This window comes from Ahaetulla prasina, chromosome 13, assembly GCF_028640845.1.
Source record: "Ahaetulla prasina isolate Xishuangbanna chromosome 13, ASM2864084v1, whole genome shotgun sequence".
Lineage (NCBI taxonomy): Eukaryota > Metazoa > Chordata > Lepidosauria > Squamata > Colubridae > Ahaetulla > Ahaetulla prasina.
Window position 1 is genome coordinate 179,723 of NC_080551.1, and position 25,304 is coordinate 205,026.

A 25,304-nucleotide genomic window follows, 5' to 3' on the forward strand; every position below is an offset into this window, starting at 1 on the left:
GTGGGGCCTATACACTCAATCGAGGGGCTGGGGGTGCCTTTAGCACTGGCACCCAGCTGGGGATCCAAGCCAATCTATGGAAAACGTGATTCCCCCTTAGAGACAATTTCTGATTTTTTTTCCTCCTGCCTCTCCCTTGGCCAGATAGAGCTCCTTTCACTGTTGCAAATGCTACAATTTCAGACACTGAATATACCAGATGCAGGGGTTTATTTATTTATTTATTTATGCAGTGTGTCCTGTTATTTCCTAAATCCTATAAAATTGTGTGCCAGAGTACAAAATGCAAAAAGTGCAGGAGAACCATTGTACAAGTGAAACTCAAAAAATTAGAATATCGTGCAAAAGTTCATTTATTTCAGTAATGCAACTTAAAAGGTAAAACTAATATATGACATTGACTAATTCCATGCAAAGCGAGATAGTTCACGCCTTGATTTGTCATAATTTTGATGGCTATGGCTGACAGCTCATGAAAACCGGAAATTCACAATCTCAGAAAATTAGAATATTACATGAAATCAATATCGGACCTCTGAAAAGTATAAGCATGCATATGTACTCAGTACTTGGTTTTGGACCCTTTTGCATCAATTACTGCCTCAATGTGGCGTGGCATGGAAGCTATCAGCCTGTGGCACTGCTGAGGTGTTATGGAAGACCAGGATGCTTCAATAGCGGCCTTCAACTCTTCTGCATTGTTTGGTCTCATGTCTCTCATCTTTCTCTTGGCAATGCCCCACTGATTCTCTATGGGGTTCAGGTTCAGGTCTATGGGGTTGCTGGCCAATCAAGCACAGTAATCCATGGGCATTGAACCAGGTTTTGGTACTTTTGGTAGTGTGGACAGGTGCCAAGTCCTGCTGGAAAATGAAGTCAGCATCCCCATAAAGCTCGTCTGCGGAAGGAAGCATGAAGTGCTCCAAAATCTCCTGATAGACGGCTGCGTTGACCCTGGACTTAATGAAGCACAGTGGACCAACACCAGCAGATGACATGGCTCCCCAAATCAACACAGACTGTGGAAACTTCACATTGGACTTCAAGCATCTTGCACTGTGAGCCTCTCCTTTCTTCCTCCAGACTCTGGGTCCTTGGTTTCCAAATGAGATGCAAAAGTTGCTCTCATCAGAAAAGAGGACTTTGGACCACTGAGCAACAGACCAGTTCTTTTTTTCTTTAGCCCAGGTAAGACGCTTCTGACGTTGCTTGTTGTTCAGGGGCGGCTTGACAAGAGGAATACGACATTTGAAGCCATGTCCAGGATCCGTCTGTGTGTGTGGTGGCTCTTATGCACTGACCCCAGCCTCAGTCCACTCCTTGTGAAAGTCCCCAACACTTTTGAATGGCCTTTTCCCGACAATCCTCTCCAGGCTGTGGTCATCCCTGCTGCTTGTGCACCTTTTTCTTCCACATTTTTCCCTTCCACATAACTTTCTAGTAATGTGCTTTGATACAGCCCTTTGAGAACATCCAACTTCTTTTGCAATTACCTTTTGAGGCTTTCCCTCCTTATGGAGGGTGTCAATGGTGGTTTTCTGCACAACTGTCAGGTCAGCAGTTTTACCCATGATTGTGATTCCTACTGAACCAGACTGGGAGACCATTTAAAGGCTCAGGAACCCTTTGCAGGTGTTATGGCTTAATTAGCTGATTAGAGTGGGACACTTTGAGCCTAGAATATTGAACCTTTTCACAATGTTCTAATTTTCTGAGATTGTGAATTTGGGGTTTTAATGAGCTGTAGGCCATAATCATCAAAATTATGACAAATCAAGCATGTAATGAGTCTATCTCATATATTAGTTTCACCTTTTAAGTTGCATTACTGAAATAAATGAATTTTTGCACGATATTCTAATTTTTTGAGTTTCACCTATGTGTGTGTGTCTGTCCCAGGACCCCCAAGAACTCCTGCTTTGCCCAGCAGCCAGTAGCGCCTCACCAGGCCAGCCTGGTGCATGTGGCCAGGTGCAGTGGAGGTGCTTCTGAGCGGAGAGGGAGGAAAAGGGACCAGGGCCCTCACTCCCCTGCAGCAGCATTGGGCTTAATCAAGCCATAGGAGACAGCATGAGCCAGGCACTCCTGGGCCAACTGAGCCACCTGGGGCTTATCCTCTGCCGTGGTCGCCATGGACAATATCTCCAGCATCTCGCTCTCCATCAGCTTCATGGCCACCTCCCGGTCGGCTGCCATCATGTTTCTCACCACTACCATGCCGCGATGCTGAAGCTCTGTGCAGGGGCTGAAGAGCAGAGACTGCAGGATTTCCAGCCAGTCCGTTGCCTTGGAGGAGAAGCAACAAGGGGCAGGTGGCAGGCATGCCTGACCCTGCCCTTGTGACCCACTGGATGCTCCACCAGGCAACAGCCCTGCTTCCAGAGCTGTCAGTGCCCCTGGAAAAGTAGTCCTGTGGCAGAAGGATCTGCTCAGGCTCAGAAGCAAGGTGCACCCCTCAGGAAATGTGTGCGCGCCAAGTGTGTGTGTGTGTGGCGGGGGGAAGAGATTTCACACAAACTTACAGCTTGTGAAATCCGGACACAGATCTGTGGCAACAGCGATGTCAAGACTGCCAGCGTCCCAGAAGCTGCCTGACGAAGCCTCTCATCTTCCTCCCCACTGTATAAAACCAGCAGTTTGAGTCGATCGCTGCCTTCGGCCAGAAACAACTCTGCCACCTGTATGAAAGACGAGCAGTGGTCAGGCCTGGGGGATAGTGCCCACCCCTCCCCAGCCTGCTCTCAGCTGCCCACCTGGGGGCTCAAGGCCAGGTTGCACATGCACTCCGTGGCCGCCAGACGAATCATCTCGTGTTCCTCAAACATGAAGCCTTCAATTAGGGGCACGGCCTTTTCCTTCACAATCTTCTGCCTGCAGGAGACATGGGGAGAAGTAGCCACAGAAGCCATGCACAGCCCTTCCCAAACCCAAAAACAGGCCTCACCTGAGCCTCTCACTGGTCCCAGCCAGGTTGGTGAGTGCCATCAGCCCCTCAAAATTCTGCAGGCCAGAACGAGTCAAATGCAGGAGGCTCACCAGGGGTCTGACCACCTCATAGACCTGCGGAAGAAAAGTGCCAGGCTTAGCCAGGAGGAGCCCTGCCTTGCCCACGGGAGAGGAGGACCAAGGAAGAGCCGCCTCCCATTCCCATCAGTGCTCCCCCGCAAAGACCCGTTCTCCAGGAAAGGCCATCTCTGGAGCCGTAGTGATGGCGATCTTGGCCAGAGCCTGGCCGGCCTTGCTCTGCCCCACTTCAGTTCCTTCCAGAGCCAGAGGGATGAGCGCCTATTGGGTAACAGGGAAGAAGGAAAGAGGTCAGTCCCAAGAGCCTTCTTGGGAAGAGTAAGAGGAGGAAGGGGTAATACTGACCTTCCCCCCTCCGGCAGCTACCACAGCCCCACGGTTCTCTGGGTTATCCACTATGGCCAGGAAAACCCTGTAGCACAGTAGGATATGGAGGAGGGGGGAGGGTCAGAGCCAGGTTAGAGCACATACCCTCCTACCAGCCATATGGGAGTACAGATATGGCAAGCAAATAGGACTCCTTATCTCCACCTGTCCTGTTAAGTCACAGTTTGAATCACGGCTAAGACACACAGAAACCCTGCCTCATCAGAGCGCAATTTCAGGAGGATGTGACGTGGCCTCCTCAGCCATGCTTTCAGCTAGATTCCTGCACCACGTAGAGGACTGGATTGCAGGACTAAATGGCATTTTCCAACTTTTGGGACTCTAGTTTTAACACACACACACACACCCAGAGCGGCTCAAAAATAGTAGCTGCAGAAAGCAGGGCTGGGTTGTATTTTTCATCCCTACAGTCTCTATTGGGCCCTGACACCCACCCACCCCCAAACAAGACCATTCAACTGATGTTTTCCTGTCTTGGGAACCATGCTAGTTTGCTCCAATAAGCCCCAGGGAGAAAAAGATGCTTCAGACCCTTTTCCTGGAAGGTGCATGGAGCCCATGGACTGCTGGTTCTCAAGAGTCTTCTGCAGCCCTTCCCTTGTCCAAGTATAAGTCTTAGAGGAACCACTGCCTAGCAAGGTCAGCAGCAAAATGAGAAGCTGTATCTCACAGGTATGTTCAATCAATGGAGCATTAACCAATGCCTTGAGATGCAAGTCATCTTTGGCAGGAAAGATCAGCAGCCAGCTGTCCCCTAGAAACTCAAGCCCCTCTCCGCTGCCAGCCCCACCTGACTGTTCCGAGTTTATTTGCCTTTGGACTCCAAGTCAAGTCACAGAGCCTCACCTGGAAATCAGCTCCCGGCAGGCAGGGCTTAAAGGAGGACTCTCGTTCTTGATCATGCAAACAAGAGCCGAAACCACACCTGCGGCCAAGAGCTTCTGCACGCGCCTGTGGACGAACTCTGGCTTATCCTAGAAGACAAGATGAGTGAAGGCACCAGCAAGGGCAGCCCTTTACAGGCACCTCCATTGCACCTCTGCCCACTACCCTAAGATGCGCAGCCCCTTCTCTCCCGCAGGGCTTTTGCCTCCACTCTTCATCCCCCCGGGCACTTGTCTGTCTCACCTTGGGGTGCTTCTCAGGGATGTGCTGCTTGGCATATTTAGCAAGTTCCACCATCTGTGGGTCAGGTTCCTCAAAGTCATAGCTGCTGGTACAGTTAACCAGTGTAGAGGCCACTGCAAATAAGCAGCTCCGATTCTCTGACTAGGATAGAAGCAAGAAGAAGGGAGAGGGGAGGTTTATTTAGCAGCCCTTTGAGTTCACCAATCAGCACCTGTAACTTGCAGATATTCTGGATTTCTGGAGTTGGATACACAAGCACTTAAGCCAGAGTGGTCCAAGAATCAAAACTGAGCATCTCCAGAGACAGCTACCTTCTTCCACTGGACAAAGCCAGCCTATCCCCATTGCGGCAACTTGTCTTATCATCATTCAAGCAGAATCTGCCTTCCCCTGAGCTACCAGTCAATGGGCTACACAACCATCTTTTTTTCAAAATGTTACTGCTTTTATCACAGACAAACGTACAATACAGCCACACTGGAAAGTGACTTTGTACTTTTCAAGCACAGGGGCAGACCCAGACTTGAGCAGACTCCATCCAAACTGAAGAACTTTCTCACAAGATGCAAGAAACAACAGAACAAAGAAGCCAACATAGGAAGTAGACAGTGCAACAAACCCAGATGCCTCCATCTACACCAAGAGCCGCATCACAGGCCCAACAAGAACACACAGGATCAGAGGCACTTTCACATGTTGTTCTTCCATGGCGAGATATGCCATCATCTGCTAGCAATGCCCCTCTGGATTCTTCACATAACCAAGAGGACAACTTTGCACAAAAGAATTAAGGGACATGTTTGACATCAGAACTCAAGCAAGGTCTAAGCATTTCAACTTCCCAGGAGCCTCCATAGCAGACTTCAAAGTGACTCTTTTAGAAAAGCAGGATTTTCACAGTATCACCAAGTGAGGAAGAGCTGCATCCGCAGACATTAAAAGGCTTTGGACAATCTCTTTCAACAAATACAATGGGTTTTAAACAATTGATGAAGTACTCTGTCTCACATGTCACTTCCATCTGTCAGACCAACCATCTTCCTCTGCATTTTTCCCCATCTCACCCCAATTTAACTCCTGTGCAGCTACTCTGTGCATCTGATGAAGTGAACTAATAAAAGCCTTTCTAAAAGTTGTTAATCAAAGAAGATGCACTCTGAGTTTTTGCCACCGGACACTATCATGATTCTCCACCCCAAGAGGTGGGAACCCCACTGATATGTCAGAGGCCAGCAAAGGTCACAAATAGCAACCATGTGACCACAGGATGCTACGATGTCTCGACTTCAAGGACCAATCATAAGTAGCATTCATTCAATCCCTACACAAACTTGAACAGTTGCTGAATGAGTGGTGTTTAGCAAGGACCACCCATTATAAGAATATGGATAGCTGCCTCCCTATCATGTTCAACTCCTGAAGAAGCTCTACCTGTGCCAGATGGAACAGAGCCTGCAGAGCTGCCTTGTCTTCCAGAAGTTCTTCCTTGACATCTGCGTCCAAGGTAAGGAATGCCAAACCTTCTGCTGCCCAGTGGCGGGTGCCAGCATCAAGGGTCTCATTGCACAACCATCTAGATGTGGGACAAGGGGACATTAGATCCACTAAGGCCCCGGCCATTCAGCAGGGAGCATTAGAATTTCACTCTAACCATTAGGAAAGAGAGCTCAAACATGCAAGGTTGACAGCAATCACAGAATACCAAATCCAGTCCATATTGCAACTACATCAGATCTGCTCAGGTTGTTAGTTTTCATTCAGCATAAAAAATGTCGTTTCACTCACCCTTGGTCGTCCACCACGTTTACAAATGTGAACGCAACAAGCAACACTTGATGCCTTCAAGTGGGTGCCAGGGTCTGGCACCCAAAAGGGTGCCAGACCAGCTGGAGGCTTTAGGGCAGAGCACCTCTTACAGCCAAGGAAAGCCCACACTCACTTGCAGCACTGCTTGGCCAGTTTCATGGTGGAGCCTTCGGCAAACTGTTTCATGCTGAAGTCTGTGCCCCCTGCCGAGCCCAATTTACAAAGGCCCTGAAAACACAGACAACAATCCATCATACAAGCTGCACCAGGCAGGTGTCACTTACCAAAGGCAAACAAGCAACAGAGAAAGCTCCCTTCCTCCCTGTCATCCAAACTGATCCAAAACAAGCTCCTTCTACTCACCACCAGGGCCCGGATGCGAATGCTGTCACGCTCACTGTGCTTGTAAATCTCCTTGAGCAGCGTCACACCATTCGTGGTAATGAAGGAGGCACGTTTGGCTTTATCAGCTGCATGGATCAGGGCCTCCACAGCCACAAGCTGGTGAGCCACCTGGGATGAGGCACACAAGGCCAGGATGTTCTCCATGATGCCATTCAGTTCCAGCACCTGGTTCCCGGCCTCTGAAGGGCCTTGCAGGAGGCAGCTCACAGTCTGGATGGCCCTGAGTTTCCCAGGCAGGCCATGATCCTGGAACTGATCCCTGGAAAGGAAGAGAGAACAATCTCTATCAACAAAGAGAATAAACATAGGAACTACTATGTCAATACGGAATATATATTAGAGGAAGAAATGAATATCTAAAGTACCATGTTTCCCCGAAATGAAGACCTAACCAGAAAATAAGCCCTAGCCTGCTCCTAATATAAGCCCTACCCCAAAAATAAGCCCCGGTTAAGGTTGTCATCAGCTGGGGTGGGGTGCACGGGGAAGACAAGCGATCCCGATGTGCTACGCAGGCTGCAGGAAAAGAGTTGGTGGGATGGAGTGGGTGACCAGCCACAGCAGGCTCGTTTTTGCATCTCTCGGTCTGCTTGTGGCCCGTGCAGCACATCAGGATCACCTGCCTTCCCCCCTCCCATGTCTCTGCCTCTGTCTGCTGCCAGTGCTGCTGTGCGAAGATGAACCTCCTGCGGCCACCTGCCCGCTCCAGCCTGACTCTCAGCTTTCCCACTGTGCGTCCGGATCACCTGCCCTTCCCCCCCCAATCCCTCTGCCTCCGTCTGCTGCTTGGATAGGTAATCATCTCATCTACGCTGCACGGGCTGCAGCATCAGTGTACGCCGACCAAGAGGTCAGTGGGCTGCAGCTGCTGCTGGACACCATTGGCCTCCCGTGTGCTCGCCATCTCTTGTACCCGTGCCCAGCCGGGCTGATCACCCTGATATTGTGTTTTCCCGAAAATAAGCCCTAATGCTTATTTTGGAACCCAAACAAATATAAGACCAGGTCTTATTTCGGGGAACACAGTAGCTCATGCCTATCTCATTCATGAGGCGTCTGCCATGAAACACTCTCCAACAAAAGCCAGCAAAGCCAAAAGACTGACAACCAGTCAGCATTCATTGCTAAGAAGCAACAGCTCCCTCTGTCAAACAGCAGTTTTCTCCAAAGGGCCACATTTACACACTTACCGGACATAATCCTCACAAAGTCGGTGAAAATTTTCTCTTTCGCCATCACACTTCAAGTCCTCATAAAGCTTATTGAGCAGCACGGCCACAGTCATAGGGGTGTTCTCTGTCACACGCAGGCCTTCAGGACTGTGGGGCACTGTGCCCCCAACCTCCAGGATCTCTCCGAGACCTGCAAGGAACCCTTGTTTACTAAAGCAGAGAAGGAGGCCAAGAAAAGTTACTGCACAGAGAGTCGTGCTCACCATGATCAATGACCCAAAGAGTCAAAGAGTTGTTGGAGGCTTGCAGTGGCTTTGGGGCTATTACGCTGATCAGCAGATTGAGGATACTGTCACGACCATAGGAAGAGATGCCTGCTCGAGTGAGAGCCTCTAACAGCCATCTAAGGAGCAACCTCAGCTCTCTGGATGAGTCTACAGCAACAAGAGCATCAGATAGAAGGGTAAATTAACATTTCCACTGATCCTTTTGAACAACCATCACTTACAGCACACAAGTGAACAAATCCATAACTTGACTTAGCGTAACTGCTCTCCTGCAAACATCTAAGATGCTTTATCCAAGGTGAATGTAAATAAAAACATGAATATGAGATGTCTAAAAACACAGTAATTAGAACATCCTCCCCCAAAGCAACATGCAGCACAATTTGAAACAAGGCAGGCCAGGCTCTATTTTTTGTTGCAAAGCTGGGAAATCTGCAACTTATGTTTCTGGCCCTTCCTGGTATGAGAGTCACGAGCTAGGACAGGGGTGTCAAACTCGATTTCATAGATGACTGCATCAGGACTGTAGTTGACGGGGGGGGGGGGCAGCTCAACGTCACTCATGCCAGGGAGGGGGCGCCTGTGGTGGCCTGGGAGATCCATTGTCTCCAGCAGAGGAAGGCAACACCAGGGCAAGCACCAAACTCTTGTCTACCAGAGGAGCCTTGCTGTCCCTCAGTCCACGGAGGACCCCTGGACGGCGGCGTAGGCTGCCCCGAGCCCTGGGCAGTAGAAGGCAACTGCTCCCAGGAACCACGACCCCACAGCCTAGCCTAGTCCAGCCCAGCCCAGCCCTGTTTCCCCAAGAGGGCGCTCGGCTGCGCTTACCTCCTCGAGGCTGCTGCTCTTTGGCTAGCCCCAAAAGTGCTTTTTCAGGAGGCAACTGGAAAGTCCAGTTTCCTCCTGAAAAAGCACCTTTGGGACAACCATGACCTGGATGACTGAGAATCTCTACAGATTTTTACCTATACAATTTGGGATGAACATCCTTTGAATGGTGTTGGAGTAGGAATGGCTTCCCACTGGTGTCCGCAAGAAAATTTTGGTGGTCTGTGGAGAAATCTTCATATTTTTGCCGGTGCACCCTGGTGGAGCAGCTTCTTCGGGATGACTAATGGGCCAGTTCTGTGAGTGTCATTATTACAACTCTGGAATATGGGACTTTGCCATGGCAGGGCTGGAAATCTCTGCCCTGGGGTGGCACATGCAATACGCAAAAAGGAGTACAGCCCTCTCCGTCCAGAATGAAATAATGGTGCTGTTGCCACAGCGGAGGAGGGGCGGCGCAAGCTGTGGGAGTGAAGTACTATTTGCACTTGCGCAGCATCAGCATTTTGCCTTGGTATATTTGTGCCAGCCGGTGGCGCAAAGCAGCCTTTGTCTCCTGCCGCTTGGGACTCAGAGTGGTAAATGGCAACTGGTCTGGCGAGCAGCCGGATTTTGCTCTCCAGTGCGGACGCCAGATCGACCCCTGCAAGCTCTCATCTCTCGCGGGAAACTTTGGCCGGGCTCCCCGAGACGAGAGTTTGCAGGGCTGCATACCGAGTTCGAATGCTGATGCCGCACAAAATGAAATAGAGAAAAAGAGAGAGAATGAAAGAGAGAGAATGAGAAAGAGCACTGACATCCTGGATGAAAGGGGAGCACTCAGAATGCAATCAGCCTGCAGGGCAAGACAGTCCCTAGGGACGCCATTGCCTCCTCTGTGCATGCTCGGGGTGGAGTGGGGGGCGACCCCTCATGTAGCCATGCAGATCTAAGGCTGAGCGTGTTCTGGCCCAGCTGGCTGCCATCAAGTTATAGACCAGCGCCTGGCCGGCCTGGGGTGCCGGGCCTTCGTTGTCTCCAGGGCAGCCCCTTGAGCCAGATCTAGCTATACCATGGGCCATCCTTCTACTAAGCAGTACAGACAGTGATGTCATCCCCACATCTTCAGAAAGGCAGCTGGAGACTTACCTGATGCCAAAACATTATCTCTGTGCAGCACTTCTTTCTGCAGCCCCTGCCTGAGGGTCTCAAGCATGACCTGCAACAGGTTATAGGCAGCCAGTGAAAGCTGCTCATCCTCCCTCTCTAGCACAGCAAAGAGGCGCCGAGGCCCCAGGTCACTCAGAATCACCACTGTCTGTAAAAAAGTACCCAGCTTTGAGACAAGGGAAGTACAAGAGTAGGCCCATCTTACCTATCTTCTCTAGAACCAGCTACTCTGAAATTCAAGTCTAACTAGAATTGCTTCTTGAGGAAGCAGGCACAGCTTCTCAAAATCCTAGAGGAACAGAAAGTTTTGGGATCCAAGCCAGTAAGGCTAAGGAGGTAGGGTTGATTTTTCAATAACACAGTGAGATCTAGTCCCCACTGAACCATACAAAAAGATCTGAGTTCAACCACGCTGGTGTCCATTCCAATATGGCAAGGAATCACCACGATTCAGTGAGCAACACAAATCCAAAACTATTTCCAGAACTGAGCTACAAAACAATGTGATTGTCTTGCTCTCTCCAAAGCTCCTTTGCTGGGTCACAAAATAAGAGGCAAAAAGGAGTCTGATCAGCAGAGATGCTTTCACTAGTTCCTGGCTGTGTGCAGTAGGTGTTTCAGTAGGTTCAGGAAGGACACTCCCACCCACCCGGTATGCTAATTATTTGGTTAGATATTCCAAGAGAAAGTGAAGTGCTATTAGCACCAAAGCACCATCTTGAAACAGTCAGGAGGCAAGCCATTGAGCCTACCCAGCTCTGAAAAAACATCATCTTGTAGCAGCCCTTACTCGAGAACAGTGGCCACGGCAGAGGCCGGTGAAGGTCCGCAAGGCTGCTATCATCATATCCAAATGGCCTGTGTCCAATAACTGCAGCAGTAAGCAGACTCCATCATTTTGGAAAATTTTCTCGGCACCAGGCTCCTCTCGAGCCAGAACTATCAAATTCTGAGCTGCCTGGTCAGAAAAAGAACCAGTGTTAGGTACCTGAAAAAGCTTTCCCTGTTCATACTGATTAACATTGCATTGGGAAATCTTGATCTATCATACACCCACATCTTGCTACACTCTTCCAACCTAAAGCCCTCCACCTATACTAGGCTTCACCCCATTCCCAGAAATCCAAGCCACAGAAGCCATTACCTAACAAGATTTAAAGTCTGCTACTACTTCAAATCAGGAAATGCTGCTATAGGTCCTTTGGGGGAGAGAGTGAAGGAAGATGGGGTTGGGGGTGAAGCCTCAAAGCTTATGTCCCATTATTGTGAGACTGCATGCTCACTCACCCACTGACCACCCCTACCCTTTATATACCCACATTATTTCCATTTCTGACACAATATACAAGTGAAAGACCAGCTAGAGCCATGATGGCAAACCTATGGCACATGTGACATAGGTGGCATGCAGAGCCCTCTGTGGGCACCTGAGTTGTCACCCTAGTTCAGCTCTGCCGCACATGTGCATGTGCCTCTTGCCAGCCAGGTGGTCGTCGGATCTCTGCCATGCATGGGGGAGGGGGGGCATGGGGCCAGCGCGCACACGCTTTGGGCACTCAGTCCAGAAAAGGTTAGCCATCACTGAACTAGAAGGATGGAATATTTGCTAAACTGAAAGCAAGAGTATGCTACATCTAAAATTCTGCACTGCTTCTACATTCTTTCCAGCCCACCTGTCACTTGCAAACTTCCGCTTTCAGACTAGTAAGTTCGTCAGGCTTCACGAGATGCCCAGACTATCACCGAGGGGCATCCTAACTCCCTCACCAGTACCTTTTGCTTCTTGTCTTGATCCTTCTCCCCGTTGCTCAGGAGCAGCTTAAACATGGCTTCTACTTTGGAATCAGTGCAGGTCATGGCTTTCATCTGAGACCAAGAGGAAGAGAGAGAGACGGCTCCTACCGGCCCATTCGGAGCCTTATCTTAAGGAAGCGAAGAGCGCCTGCTCTGCATGGCACCACTCGGTACAGCGGGAGCAGAGGGGCCCGGGGCCTACCTTCTCCTGGGCGCTGCTGCCAAGGTCGCGCAGTGCCTCCTGGAAGGCCTTGTTCTTGGGCTCCAAGCACACGCACCGCTGCAGGTCCGAGGCGGCCCGGTCGAGGCGGCCCAGGCCCCGGAGGGCTTGGCTACGGCGGAAGAGGCTCTTCACGTCATGCCCGTCCAGCTCCAGAGCTGCGCGAGAGTAAAAGGGAGGCGTTTCGGCGTTTCGGGGTCGAGGTCGAGGGGGAAGCGGGGGAGGGGGGCGCTCACCTCGGGAGGCGTCCGCTTCGGCTTGCGCGTAGTCCTCCTGCGAAGAGAAGGCGGCAGACGGGAAGCCGAAAAAGACGCTCCCCCAACTCTGCTCCCCCCCTGCCGCGCCCCCCCCCGCGGCGGCCTGGCTCACCAGCTTCAGGTGGCAGGCGGCGCGGTTGCGGTACAGCAGGGCGCGCTGGGAGGCCTCGGGCCCGGCCTCGGGCAGGTCCAGCGCGCGTGCGTATGCAGCCAGCGCCTCCGCGTAGCGGCTGGCCTGGAAATATTCGTTCCCCTCCTGGCGCAGCTCCGCCATCGCCGAGGCCGCCATGGCGCGTCGAGTGGGCGTCAGGCGGGTGCGACGGCCACCACTTCCGGGGGCGGACCCTGCGCAGGGCACGTGACGGTGCACCTTCCGGCGGTGCTGCGGCGGCGGAAGCGGAAGTGCAAGAGGTCGGCCGCGGCCAGCGTCAGGATGAGGCCGCCGTAGAGCCCCACGGCCAGCAGCGGCAGCAGCAGCGGGCTCCTGCGGCGGGACGGAGCGGCGTCAGCCCGGCGGGCAGGCCTCCCGCCACGAACACCCCCCTCCGGCCCGCCTGCTCAGCCTCACCGGAGCCCGGCCGGGAGCGCGGCGGAGGCGTTGGCGCTCCGAGAATGGTCGGGGCGCGGGCAGCAGGACTTGAGGGCGCCGCTCCCACCCGGCTGGCAGCAATAGGCGTCGGCCGGCGCGTCGGAAAGGCGCGGGCAGAAGAACGCGGCGTGCAGGCGCCCGTCCGCGCCCCAATAGCCCTCGCAGAGATGCGCGTTGGCGCCGCTCAGCTCGGACGAGCCCCGGCGAGAAGCGTCGAGCCATGCCTGGAAGTCGCCGGCACCTGGCCGGAAGAAGGCCGGCAGCAGCAGGAGCCAGAGCAGCATCTTCCCCGCGGCTCCCAGGCTGAGGCAGCCCGGACTGGGCTGGAAGGCAGGGAAACGGCACTCACCGTCCTGTTCCCACATCCATTAGCGGGCGCACACACACACCCCCCGTGCCATTAGGCCCTGCTTTTAGCCCCGGCCTCCGTGGGGACGCTGCTAGCCTAGCGGCGGGGAGGATCCATTAGGGAAGGAGTCTGCTAATGGGGGTCCTGAACTGGCCTGGCTACACCAAAGATTTGGAGAAGGAAAAATAAGCACGATGCTTTTGATGAAGGTCCTGGCTGACAAAGGAGGCCTTTGCCAAAGCCAGTCTTGGACTGGGCAAAGCCGGCCTCCTACTTGCCTCAGCATCTGTTTAACTCTGAGGGGGGTGAGATTTCAAAAAAAGCAGGAATTATTACTTGCAGGAATCAAAGCCGGAAGAAGCCATTTTTGTATCCTTCACCAGGAAGGAAACATGCAGACACTTGAAGAAACAAGTCAATCAAGTGTTCCAGTGATAAATGAAGTAGCTTCTAGCAAGAGAAAAACTGCATCTCAAGATTGTCAATGTATTTAGGAAGCAACTGGCTCAGCATGTCCGAAGGGATTTGAAGTAAAACTACGGGGTGAAGGAGACCAAATTATAGGACTAAACCCAAAGCAGGAAGCCTTACACAGCTATGTAATGAGAAAGTGAGTAGTGAAGAAGCATATAATTGGTTTGGAAGATATAGAGGAAGCAAGCCCAGAGTCAACCATAAATGCCTGCATATAAATGCTCACCTTATGGGAAACAGAACTTGAAGTCCTAATATATGAGGGCAAATATATTACAATATAGCCATATTGTAGCTATTACTGAAACTTGATAGGACAAAACGCACGACTGGAAGGATATAAACTGTTCAGAACAAACAGACCTAACAAAGGACGGCCTTGCATTGTATGTCAGGAAATAATACCCCTGTATAGAAAGCCTTAGAAGTATTTGGCTAAATGTTAGAGGAAAAATAAATGACATAGCCATAGGTGTCTACAGACCACACAACCAAGCAGAGAAAGTAGATGAACCCTTTGCTAAGTTAGCTGAAGTGTGCAGAAAATATGCCATAGTACTAATGGGAGACTTAACTACCGTGACAACATTGGGGGTGGGGAACTGCAGGTAGTGGGAGATCAAACAGGTTACTGATGTGTCTAGCTGACAACTTGGTCACACAAAACGTAGAGGAGGAAACTAGATGGACTTAATCCTTACTAATAGGGATGAAATGGTGGAGGAAGTAGAAGCTATAGGAACTTTGGGAGAGAGTAGCCATCTCATACTTGAGTTCACCATCGTGCAACTATAATACAACTAGGTAACTGAACCAAGTCAGACTATTATTGTAGAGTTTAAGAGAGTTGACTTCAACAGGCTAAGAGAAAAATTAGGAAGAATTCCATGGATTAAAATCCTAAAAGGAAGAATAGTTCCAGATGTTTGGAATACCCTGAAAAATGAGATAATGACCCTAGCAAAAACACCACCACAAAGAAAGGAAATGACACCTCACGAGACCAGCATGTTGCATAAAGAGCTATCTGACACATTAAGGGATAAAAAATATCCCAAAAAAAATGGAAAGAGGGGCACATAACTAAAACCACATGCAAACAGCCCAAATCTGCAAGGATCAGGAAAGGGAACATTCCTACTGAGTTAAGACTGGCAACTACTGCCAAAATACTTTTAAAAATTTCAGTAGGTAAGGAACCAAAAGAGTCAAAACCCTGCTCTGTGGTGGTTTGTAATGTACATCCCTTATTTTGTGCTGGTCTTTTACAAACAATAGAGCTGTAGTTTTGTCCTGAGTGTTGCCGCATACTAGCTTGACCGTCAGAATGCCATACTTCAATCATTTCCTAGAATTACTTACATTTTTCCTGCCTATCCCTCTTAACTTTTGGGATGTCAGCCAGAACTGCACAATTCCTAAGATGAAGGAATAAAGGAGAATCACAAAATAAATACTAGATCTGTGCAGTGATTCAGGTTTTCAAGGAAATTTGGACCATGTATTGTCTACCCATTGGACTTTTTGCTATCTCTTTAAACCAAAATATGTTTAAATCTTGAGAAAACCTGTAACTTCTTTATGGAGCTGCTAAGGGATGTGGTGTGTTAAATCTGTGCACTAGGAGTTAACACTTGGGATCTGCATTACTGCACAGTTGTAGTGAACACCAGAGATTTTGTTAAAGCTGGCTGTGCCTCAGAATTCGCTCAGGGTGCCTGTTTTAACAATAAGTTGAGACTTCTCTACTTGGAACTTTACAAACATCCGAATCTCTTTTTTCCTGAGGTGATCTTCAGCTGTGGTTTGTGTTGTTTGTTTTTTATCCTTATGTGGAAGGTGAGACCGGACTATATTGTGGCACAGTGGTTAGGAGTTCAGTACTGCAGGCTACTTCTGCTGACTGCAATTTGGCAGTTCAAATCTCACTAGGCTCAAGGTTGACTCAGCCTTCCATCCTTCCGAGGTTGGTAAAATGAGGACCCAAACCCTATGAAGCGGTACATAAGTCATAAGTGCTATTGCTATATATGTCCACTGCATGTTTTACAAATCTTGGGAACTGGAGCAACTCTGTTTCATATCCCAGACACCTGATTTTCCTGCTTCTAACCCATTCACTGGCTCTTGGTGGAGGGACAGCCGGAGCAGAGCAACCTGAAGCCACTTCTGCTTGATGTCTTCTTGGTCCCTCCCACAGCAATTATTGTAAAGACAAGACACAACGGGTGAACTTTCACATCCTGTTCATTGAGTTAATGCAGCACAAATTGAGCAACACAGAAAACAGTAGCTTGCTTTCTCTTCCTCACATAATCAACATCCCTGAAAACCAAGAGATTCCAAGGTCTAATTTAGGTTTCTCAGCATTTGCCATATGCATTACATACAATTCTTGCATCACATGCTGAAAACTCTGCCTGTGGGTAGGTAGACCTCTTAAGGTCCTGCGGTCTAAGACACTGTGACCCCTAGGTCATAGTGACAGTCTACCCATCAATCTGTTTGTAAACATACTGCATCCAAAGAAGAGCCTGTCACAGAGACCGAACCCTGTAGAAATGAAGCAAAGAACAGGGAAAAAAAACTCTTGCCTTTGCCCACTTCTAGGTTGCCTTCATGGCAATTGGAAACCTTGAGGCAAGTGCCTGACGGGGAGGAGCACCTTCCTAAGATCAAAACTAGTATTCTGGGTATTATGACAAGTCTTGCAGGGCTCAATCCCACCAGATTTACAAGAGCCTCTCCAGAGTCAGGGCTTTCTTCACAGAGTATGCTAGCAGAGTTAGCTGTATCATGGTTTATTCCAATGTGTTTTCTTGGTTTGCATGACACACTGAGCCATAAATGAAGCATGTGGGCTGTGCACGCAGGTGCCATGCAAAAATGCACATGAGAACCCAGGTGGCACATCCCAAAAGTATGCCTGAGAGCCTGTTGGCCAGGAAGAAAGGGCAGATGATGCAGGAGCTGCTCCTCAGCTGCGTATTCTGCACTTCTGTAGCTGGGCTGGCACTGCTGGCTTCGCCCTTCAGAAAGGAAGAGACACCGAGCCAGCAGCTTCTTCTTAGCCACAACACAGCAGCAGGCTTTCGTCTTGGATTCAAGGTAAGAAAGGGAGTAGAAATGTCCAGGGAGTTTCCTGACTTCATCCATAATGAAAAGGCAGGCCTTCAGCAGACAGCCTTGTGCTACTGCAGCAGCAATATGCTTTTTCCTTCCCTCTGGAAAGAAAACATCATCAGAGTATGAATGTAGTCAGCATTTCTCTTGAGAATTCACACTGTGGGTAAACACTCCATCCTCTAGGAAAAAATATGGGGGAGATGCTTCCCAGCCCTGAGTGAATTGTCACCCAACCCCTGCTCGCAAGCCTCGCCTTTACTTTCTGGAGGACGTGAGCACCCAGAGATGAGAGCTTTGCTTCGAGCTGCAGGAGCGTCACTTGGCCCATCTTCTGTTCTACAGTGTTTGCCACAAACTGCATCTGTTCTGCTCAGAATGTTCGGGATCAGCCAAACCAAATGCACAGATGGTTTCTGGAGCCAGGGAAGAGCAGAAGTGGGGTCTTCACTGCTGCTCAAACAACATCCGCCATCTCTCCTTGCAGCATAGTTCGCTGCCTTCCATGCCAAGCTAGAACCAAATTCTGGAAGCACTGCCACGTGTCCTCCAGACAGAGGCAGCACCCTGGGCAATTTCTGCAGCATCAAAAGACACAGCTGCCCGAGGGTCTCATCTTTGTCTCTGCCTTGGTATGGAGCGGCACCCTTTGGGGCAGCTGTGCCAGAGGAGGAAGAAATTCCCAATGAAGAGCTCAGGCTATCCGAGGCGAAGGCGGAAGGTTGCAATCTCCATGGGATCAAGGTGGATGGTAGTGCTGTTGTGGGAGGCCGTGGTCAGTGGATACATCAGTGTCAAAGAAGAGGGCTGCAGGGAGATCAGGTTCAGGCTCTGGAATAGGCTGCCTAGGGACAGCTGGAGAGCAAGAGGCAAAAGCTGAGGGTGCAAATGCCCAGCAACCCAAGCTCCCCTTAATTTCCTAAAGCAACTTCATACAAACTCCCCCCGCTAGCAAACATCCATTGCTGGTGCCTTTCCCTCCAGGGCAACCGAGAGCATCCAGACCTACCACGCCCTGGGTGGTGGTACAATTGAAGCCCAGATTCCTGGCCTCCAGGCCACAGTCGAAGCCCTTCCGGTGCAGGATCAGAGCTGTCTCGGCAGACGGCAAAGACTCATCCTGGGGAGAAGAAAGCCTGTGTACTACCTAGAAGCCCAAGGGCTTCTGCTCAGCAGGCAGAGGAGGCTGAGAAGCAGGCAAGGGCTGTCTAGGCCGAGACCCTGGTTTCTTTCCTCACCTCTCCTTGCAACATTCGAAGGTTGAGAAGGTGGAAGTCGCAGGGCACTGTGGTTGAAAATGGTGCAAAAGACCTCAGTGCTGGAGGGGGCAGTTTTTCCTGGACAAGCGGCATGGTGAGAACCTCAGCATTCAGGTGCATGGAGGTGATGTGGCTGAGCAGAGACGGGAAGCTGGTGGGCTGATTCTCCTGGGCCTGCAGCAAGAATGAGAGAAGATGGACACTGCCACGCAGGCTGTGGAGCCTCAGATGAGCCCCACAGGAGCCTTTACAGTTGCTAAACTATTGGCTACTAAGCATTAGGCTGGGCTTACACACACACACAGGGCAGGGAAAGGCCAGACTACACCACAGGACCAGATTTTACCTCTGGGCTTTCAACCTTGCTGCTGGGGAAGACCAAGTCTCTCAGCATGGAAGCCAGTTTGGAAAAGAAGCTGGATCTCTGGGAGACGGGGGGGGGGGTGCGATGAGAATAGGTAGGTTACCAGAGTGAATGTCACTGCCTCAAACCTACATCTCTTGTGGACAGGGAGCAGAGCTGAAGAGCCTGCTCTGTGTGCTTCCTAGGGCTGATTCATCTTCCTGCACTGCCTGCCTTCTCTTGGGCTTCCTTTATTCCCCTTGCTCTTAGCCCCTCTGTTAGGTCTCATATATCTTAGACAGATCTCTATATTTATTCCCAATAGAAAGCTCTCTCTCTCCTTAATCTCCTCCTTGTAACTGATGGATCTTCTTTTCTCTGTCACTCTTGTTTTTCAAGTGGAGGCGACCCAACTACGAAATGCTGCCCATTGACTGGGAGAGAGGAATGCCTTCCACTTTCTCTTCAGAAACAACGAGGAAATATTTTGCATTTCTCCTGGTAGAAAAGGAGACAGAGGGCAGCAACATGGAAGGGATGGGGGCAAGAGGAAAGGCCACAACAGATTAGGTGGGAGACCTTCCACGCAAGGATCATGGCCAGGACTGCTCTGCCTTCCAAAGTCAAAGGAGAAAATCAGTTGAGTACTCAATGACAAGAAACAAGTTTTGCTCAAGGATGGATTTAAGATCATTTTCCCAAGCCCTTCTGAATATCCAGCTCAGTGAGACCCCAAGAAATCACAGGCAAGGAAGGAGGCCAGGGAGCTCCGGGACTTCCTACCTTGTTTGCTGAGCTGAATCGTTCCAGCAGGAGGCGGAAGCGATTGCAGGTCCGCTTGTTGTCCTTCAGACCTTGTCCTAGTCCACGGTTATCATCCTGCATGAGACGCCGGTCCAAAATCACCTCCAGCTGGCCTGCCAATTGGGTGGAGAGAAAGCAAAAAACCCCAGTTAGGAGGTGCCCCATCCCACAACCAGGATCCCTCTTGACTTCTCCCAGGCCTCAGGCACAGCCTTCATCCTCCTGGCCTTTTTCCCAGACTGGCCACTGGGTGGTTCTGTACCCATTCCATCACACTCACCACTGCTAAGGCTGGACACTCCCAAGGCCTGGGCTGTGTGCAGAGTCAGGCGGTGCTGGCTATCCTGGATGTAGGCCATGACCGGCATGGGATAGAAGTTGGCCTGGAGTGGCAGTTTCTTTAGGTACTGCCGGGGCTGGATCTGCGGGACAGGCAAACATGCGGGTGGCTTCTCCAGCTGCACCAGGGAGGGGGGTAAAGGGTTGTTCAAGCTTCTGCCAACTCTTTACCTGAAAGCCATTCAGGTCCGTGAAGAACCTGCCCTTACTGTCAATGCTGCTGCTGAAGCGCAGGGCCAGCTCCCTGTTGACATGGTCACGAATGTCGACCAGGCAGGAGATCTCCAGAGAGAGGCCATCAACCCCTGTGGCCAGAGACGCAACATGAGGTGGTTACACCACTCTGCGCAGCCACATCCCCTCCTGCAGCACGGCCAAAATTCTCACCTGGCAGATTGTAGAGTCGGACCACTTCCTGGATGTGCTGGTAGTAAATGGCTGCTTCTGAAAAAAAGGGGCCCTCGGTCACCCGCACCACGGGAGGGTCCTTGGGGGTGTAGGGCTGCAAAGAAGAAAATGGGAAGCCAATGCAAGTGGGGAATCCAGCTTCATCTATTTCTAGCCTGCCTTTTGCTAGTTTTTAATGGTACTACATAATGCAATTTAAAAACAATTACACAAAAGTGCATGTTTGAAAATGTTAACCATTTAAGCTTTTTTTGGAAAAAATCCAGACTCAAAAAAGCCGCAGCAACAGCAGCTGTTCTGAAAGCCATAAACCATTAAATCCTCTTTGTGGCACCTATCAAGTATTAAGCGGAGCGTTTTCGCCAGAGAAGAGATGAGTAAGTCATCCATCAAAGTCAGGCAAGCACTGAAAGCAGGAGCCCAATGCCATCCATAGCCGAACTCAGCAGGCAGGCAGCTGGTCTGTCGTTGCAGCCATGGTTGGGATGCCCCTCACCCGCCTCCCCATCAGCAGACTGGGAGGCACAGAGGCTGCTGGCAGATTGAAGATGGGTTGGCCCGAGCAATACAGCTGCTTCTCTCATGCTGGAAATGGAAGAAAAGGGTCTCCCATCTCCCACAAAGGCTGCCCTGCCATCCCTGGGGATAAGAAAGGCAGTGTTTCATGCCCATTAGGAAAGCCATGAGACAGCATCCATCCTACGCAACCCCAGCTGCATCAGGTTCCCCTGGCCCATCTCATTCAGTGATCTCTCCCGGCAGCCAACCAGGTACCCCAGCAAGTCTCCCAGGAGATGACCGGGACCTCCATGACCTGATCCCACCCTTTTAGAAGCCAGCCAAGCATCACGTTTCATGGCAGACGTCTAAGATGCAGGCTCAGCAGGCTGTCCAAGTGAGGACCACTTCTGTCTTCACCCCTTCCCAGCCCAGGCAGTCCACTCAGACCTTGGCTTCACCATCGGGCAGGAAAAGATAGGCACCGCTCTTGTCCTTGGTCGTCCGGGTCCCGTAGACAAGGAACTGGCTGCTCAGATGCTGCTCCTCTTTGTCACCAACATGATGCACACTCTGCAGTCCACAAGCCGAGTACTTGTTAGTACATTTCCTCCCCCTGCCCTCCCCTTTTCCCTCCCGCCTTGTCCTCTCTGCGGGTCACCTTGAGGGAGCCACTCATCCCTGAGAAACAAGCTCTCATGTGCTGGTTCTCCAAGCAGAAATCGTCTGTGGCGGTGGACAGAACCTGTACAGGGACGGCTTCGTGCTTATACCCAGCAAAGTCATGGCCATGCAGGAAGAGGCGCACTGAAGATTTCAGCGTGTTGTGGCTATCAAAAGATTTGATCAGTTGCAGGATGGTGAGGCCCAATGCTGGCAGGCGTATCATGACAGACACCTGTCAATGAAGAATAAAATAAGCCTGGTAGAGGCCCTTGGTCCTTCCAGGCCCATCCATCCATGCAATGAAGGTTAAGACCAGAGCAAGATTCTTCCATAAAGTCTGTGGTGGAGCCTCTCCGGGAGAAGGCCAAACATCCACACACCTCAATGGCCCCTCCCTCAGGAACTTGGGACATAAGCTGGAAGATGAAATTCAGGTCCACACAATCTATGAACCTGCATGTATTTAAAAAGCTCTCTGTAGCAGGGGTGGTATTCACTTACCTTAGCTACCGGTTCACAAATGTTTGCTATGCTTGTGTGCGCCTTCTCCGCGCATGTACAGAGGGTCAAAAATAGGACAGGATGACGTCCGGGCAGATGGGTGGAGCCTCCCGCCGCTACCAGATCGCATGATCCGGATAGAGCCAGCTGATTTTCACCACTGCTCTCTAAATCTTACAAGATTTGCCTCTGTCATTCCCGTTTTCCCTGCCAATTCTCCCAAACTACCTGGAAGACATCAGGCACCATGTCTGTGGCAGACTGCCACTGAGCGCTGAGCTGCACCGCAAGGGGCTGTCCTTCCTCATTCAGGACACAGATCCAAGGGGTGTTCACCAGCAGAGACACCACAGTCAAGCGCTCTTGTTCCAGGGGGTTGAATACCACCACAAACCTGCAAATGGCAGAGAGGTTAGCAAGCTCTGTCCCTGGCTCCACCAAGAGCAGAACTCAGTCTGGCAGCACTTCCCACCCCCCCTTCTCCCACCTGGGTGTGGCATCCAATTTGATCACCATTTTCTCTGGCAGGGAGTCCTGATTGAGACGGGTCTCATCCTGGAAGAAAGAAGGAGACTGAGCGTGTCCCAAATGGGCCCCCACCCCTTTGCTAACATTCCTCCGGGCATAAAGGCAGAGGGAGATGAGAGCTCACTGTGCCAAGGAAGGGCATGGCCATGTCGTAGTGGTAGGCCTCTTTGTCTGCCAGGACCAAGTAATGGGCAGCATTGATAATGATCTTCTTGGCATTCATCAGCGAGTGAAGCAGTCTGTCATGGAACAAGGAGAAGGTCAACCAGGCATGAAGCCGAACTCTGTAGCCCAGCAGCCCAGGTTTACTCCTACCTGACACCATAGTCCACCACTACTGCTTCCTTGGCAGTGCCAGTAATAGCGTCGTGATGCTGGAAGAGTCCTAGATTGCGCCGGGCATCTGTGAGCATGGCATAATCGGACAGTGGGTACCTACTCTCCATGCCAGCATGGCGGGCGTGACTCAGAGCCAAGCTGTATAAGGTCTCAGCAGCCCTGTGGCAACAGGGCAAAGAGGCCATTAGGTGCGTAATGCTGGAATATGATTCCCCAGCAGAGCCCCTCCTCCTCAGCAGGCCACTCACCGGAGATGGGCCTCAAGCACTCGGCCCATGCTCTTATAAAAAGGCCGGGAAGTGTAGTAGCCTGTCCAGTAGTGGTCTTCCCGGTCTGCGTAGGAAAAAAAGTCCCCACTGAGCACCGGGAAGCCAGGTGGGCGCATGCCCGGGACAATGCCCATCTGCTTGTAGAGGGCATCAAAATAGTCTGAGAGTGTCCCGAACTGGGCCTGCAGGAGAGAATGAGCATCATGTCAGAGGCCAGGACCTCAGCGAGGCACCATCCCACCCTGCCTTTAACCTCCTTTCCTAAGACTGGGCAGAACACCTGCACGTGCAGCTCTGGGCGAGCATTCAGGAAGTCAAAAAGACGCTGGTAATTGAGGAACTGGGCATCCCATTCCTGGGGCTTGTCGTAGCGGAAGTCATCTCCCAGGGGCACCATAAGGACGCTGCTTCGGAACAGCTTGGACTTCTTCCGGTACTGGTCAAGCAGAAGCTGTGCCCTGGGAAGGGAGGAAGCCAGGCTGGCTGACAAGGCCCTTGAGCCTGTTTGGAAAGCAGGGAGGGAGAGCAGGGCAAGAGCAGATGGGCACAAAGGCTGCAAGGAAGAAAGCAGGAAGGGCTGCAAGTGCGTTTGAGTGGCGGGGCTGGTCCCGACCCCCTCTCAGTCACTCACCGCTCAGCCACATTGCTACTGGTGATGGCCTTGGGAGGGACTTTCCAGGGGCAGTTGATACGCCCGCCTGGCAGCCTCTTGAAGTCAAATTGGCAGCAGATTTTCGGGTCAGGCCCACAAGTGTGGGGCACATCGTAACTGTAGAAAGGCATCATGTGGCAGAGGAGGTCTGTACTGGAATCCGGATCTGGGAGAGGGGGCAAATCAGAGGAGATTCATGCTGTCATCTGCCCAAACGACCCCCGTAGATCCCGCATGGGCCAAAGCAACCTAGCGGAGTGACATGGGGGGACAGCACATCCTGGCCGCTGGGGAGAGAGGCAGGCTCCGTGGTTGGGGAGAGGCAATAGGAAGAGAAGGAAGGTGTGTTGGATACATTTGCTACCTTGAGCTATTTGTAAAATTAATAAAGGTGGGATACAAATAAATAATTCCAAGGGGGCTACCATGGTCCTCGGGGAAGAAGAGTGAGCCCAAAGCAGGGTCCCTAGGGCCTCACCCCAGTTCTGCCTCCAGATGAACTCCAGGTTCTGGGTAGCTGCAAAATGCTTCTTGATGGCATAGTGGACCCGCTGGATGAGCATGCTAGTCAGGTTAGCCCGGCGCAGGAGATAAGGCATGGTGGCGCTGTGACCAAAGGGATCCACTGCCCAGCCAGAGCGTGGCGTCACCCCTGCCAAAGAGAGAGGAGACAATCCCAAGGCAACTGCAGCCGTCCTGCCCTGCCAAGGCAACATCCTCGCTGGGAGGAGGAGAGAAAGGCTTGTTGGGGGGTTTCCCAGATTTGGGAGGGTTCCCGCGGTTCCCATATTGTTTCCCAATGGCGTGTCTTGCATCTCCCCCCATCCTTGGCCTTTGCAGATAATCAAGGGGACTGCTCCCCTTGTTGTGTCTCACTCGCTCCCCCTGCCGCAGCCGGGCTCCTCTTATCTCCTGCCGGACGCTGATAGTTCGGAAGAATGTCCTGGCATGCCTCCAGCCCCCAGCCCTGGCACCATGCCCGGACAGGCCGAGCAAGACGAAGGGCCTGACGTGCCTTCAGCCCCCAGTCCTGGCACCATGCCCAGGCAAACGGAGCAACTAAACCCCTCCCCCACAGCATGTGAGCCTGAAGAATGTGAAGCCAGTCATGAGCTCAGATTACCAACAGCTGGAGGCTGGAGAGATCCTTGCTTCCGGAGAATTGAGAGGCGATGTCAGCAAAAGGAAGGGAGGGGCAGGCCTGGATAAGTGCTGAGTCATGGAGCCACACCCCATGGCCTGTATAAAGGATCTGCTTTCTGGCATTCTCTGAGTCAGGCAAAGTCTAACTTGGATTGCTGAAATCACTTCCTGGTCTCCTGCCTGCCTTGAGAACTCTGATAGGACTTTGGCAGAGCTGCAGAGGCACGCTTGATACAAACTTCCCCGACCCGGCCATCAGCGGAGGAGTGGGACACGACACCCCTTCAAATGCAAGTCGAGCCAAATAAAGACGGGGGAGGGGGGCGCAAATGGCCTCATTCCACTCTGATGGGGCAGTCAGAATCACCTGGTGTCTTCGGAGGCAGGTCTGTGCAAACTCAGCCTAAGATTAGTGCCCTCGGTTAGAGGAAGACTGCCTTCCCTGTTTCCTCTATTCTTTGTTGGTGGAGCAGGAACAAGGCACTTCTTGGGCTTCAAGATATTTTACCTCTTCCTCCATCAAATCAAGGAACTGTGGCTTTGCATCAGGCCCAGCCTCCACC

At 51.4% G+C, this 25,304-nt stretch overlaps 2 protein-coding genes across 8 annotated transcripts in view; both read right to left on the reverse strand.

Moving 5' to 3' along the window:
• Positions 1 to 202: 202 nt before the first annotated feature.
• Positions 203 to 12,750, reverse strand: UNC45A (unc-45 myosin chaperone A). 4 transcript variants are annotated; one of them, XM_058156621.1, is made up of 19 exons: positions 12,570 to 12,750; positions 12,437 to 12,473; positions 12,183 to 12,358; positions 11,960 to 12,052; positions 10,977 to 11,144; positions 10,166 to 10,334; positions 8,186 to 8,356; positions 7,941 to 8,112; positions 6,709 to 7,009; positions 6,479 to 6,573; positions 5,971 to 6,112; positions 4,540 to 4,680; positions 4,258 to 4,385; positions 3,370 to 3,436; positions 3,172 to 3,285; positions 2,945 to 3,060; positions 2,754 to 2,871; positions 2,523 to 2,678; positions 203 to 2,286 (listed from the first exon to the last, which is right to left on the reverse strand). In XM_058156621.1, exons 1-19 carry the CDS (start codon positions 12,744 to 12,746, stop codon positions 2,023 to 2,025), a joined length of 2,805 nt encoding a protein of 934 aa, XP_058012604.1. In that variant the 5' UTR covers positions 12,747 to 12,750; the 3' UTR covers positions 203 to 2,022. The 4 variants fall into 4 exon arrangements, 3 of the variants coding, with proteins under 3 accessions (XP_058012604.1, XP_058012603.1, XP_058012605.1); XM_058156620.1 differs by having other exon boundaries at positions 12,183 to 12,473; XM_058156622.1 differs by lacking the exon at positions 12,437 to 12,473 and having other exon boundaries at positions 12,570 to 12,702.
• A 3,348-nt stretch (positions 12,751 to 16,098) lies between these two features.
• The window catches only part of MAN2A2 (mannosidase alpha class 2A member 2), a 57,688-nt gene continuing 48,482 nt past the window's right edge, over positions 16,099 to 25,304 (reverse strand). The window contains exons 6-23 of one of the 4 annotated variants that reach the window (XM_058156616.1): positions 24,077 to 24,250; positions 23,578 to 23,764; positions 23,227 to 23,404; positions 22,926 to 23,128; positions 22,654 to 22,836; positions 22,463 to 22,577; positions 22,298 to 22,365; positions 22,039 to 22,204; positions 21,305 to 21,541; positions 21,094 to 21,216; positions 20,125 to 20,239; positions 19,909 to 20,042; positions 19,679 to 19,820; positions 19,378 to 19,511; positions 18,598 to 18,675; positions 18,231 to 18,425; positions 18,002 to 18,112; positions 16,099 to 17,847 (exon numbers count right to left, since the gene is read on the reverse strand). In XM_058156616.1, coding sequence (XP_058012599.1) covers positions 17,692 to 17,847; positions 18,002 to 18,112; positions 18,231 to 18,425; positions 18,598 to 18,675; positions 19,378 to 19,511; positions 19,679 to 19,820; positions 19,909 to 20,042; positions 20,125 to 20,239; positions 21,094 to 21,216; positions 21,305 to 21,541; positions 22,039 to 22,204; positions 22,298 to 22,365; positions 22,463 to 22,577; positions 22,654 to 22,836; positions 22,926 to 23,128; positions 23,227 to 23,404; positions 23,578 to 23,764; positions 24,077 to 24,250 — 2,699 coding nt within the window. In that variant the 3' untranslated portion in view covers positions 16,099 to 17,691. The remainder of the gene's footprint in view (positions 17,848 to 18,001; positions 18,113 to 18,230; positions 18,426 to 18,597; positions 18,676 to 19,377; positions 19,512 to 19,678; positions 19,821 to 19,908; positions 20,043 to 20,124; positions 20,240 to 21,093; positions 21,217 to 21,304; positions 21,542 to 22,038; positions 22,205 to 22,297; positions 22,366 to 22,462; positions 22,578 to 22,653; positions 22,837 to 22,925; positions 23,129 to 23,226; positions 23,405 to 23,577; positions 23,765 to 24,076; positions 24,251 to 25,304) is intronic. The other 3 variants (XM_058156618.1, XM_058156619.1, XM_058156617.1) reach the window with 3 other exon arrangements.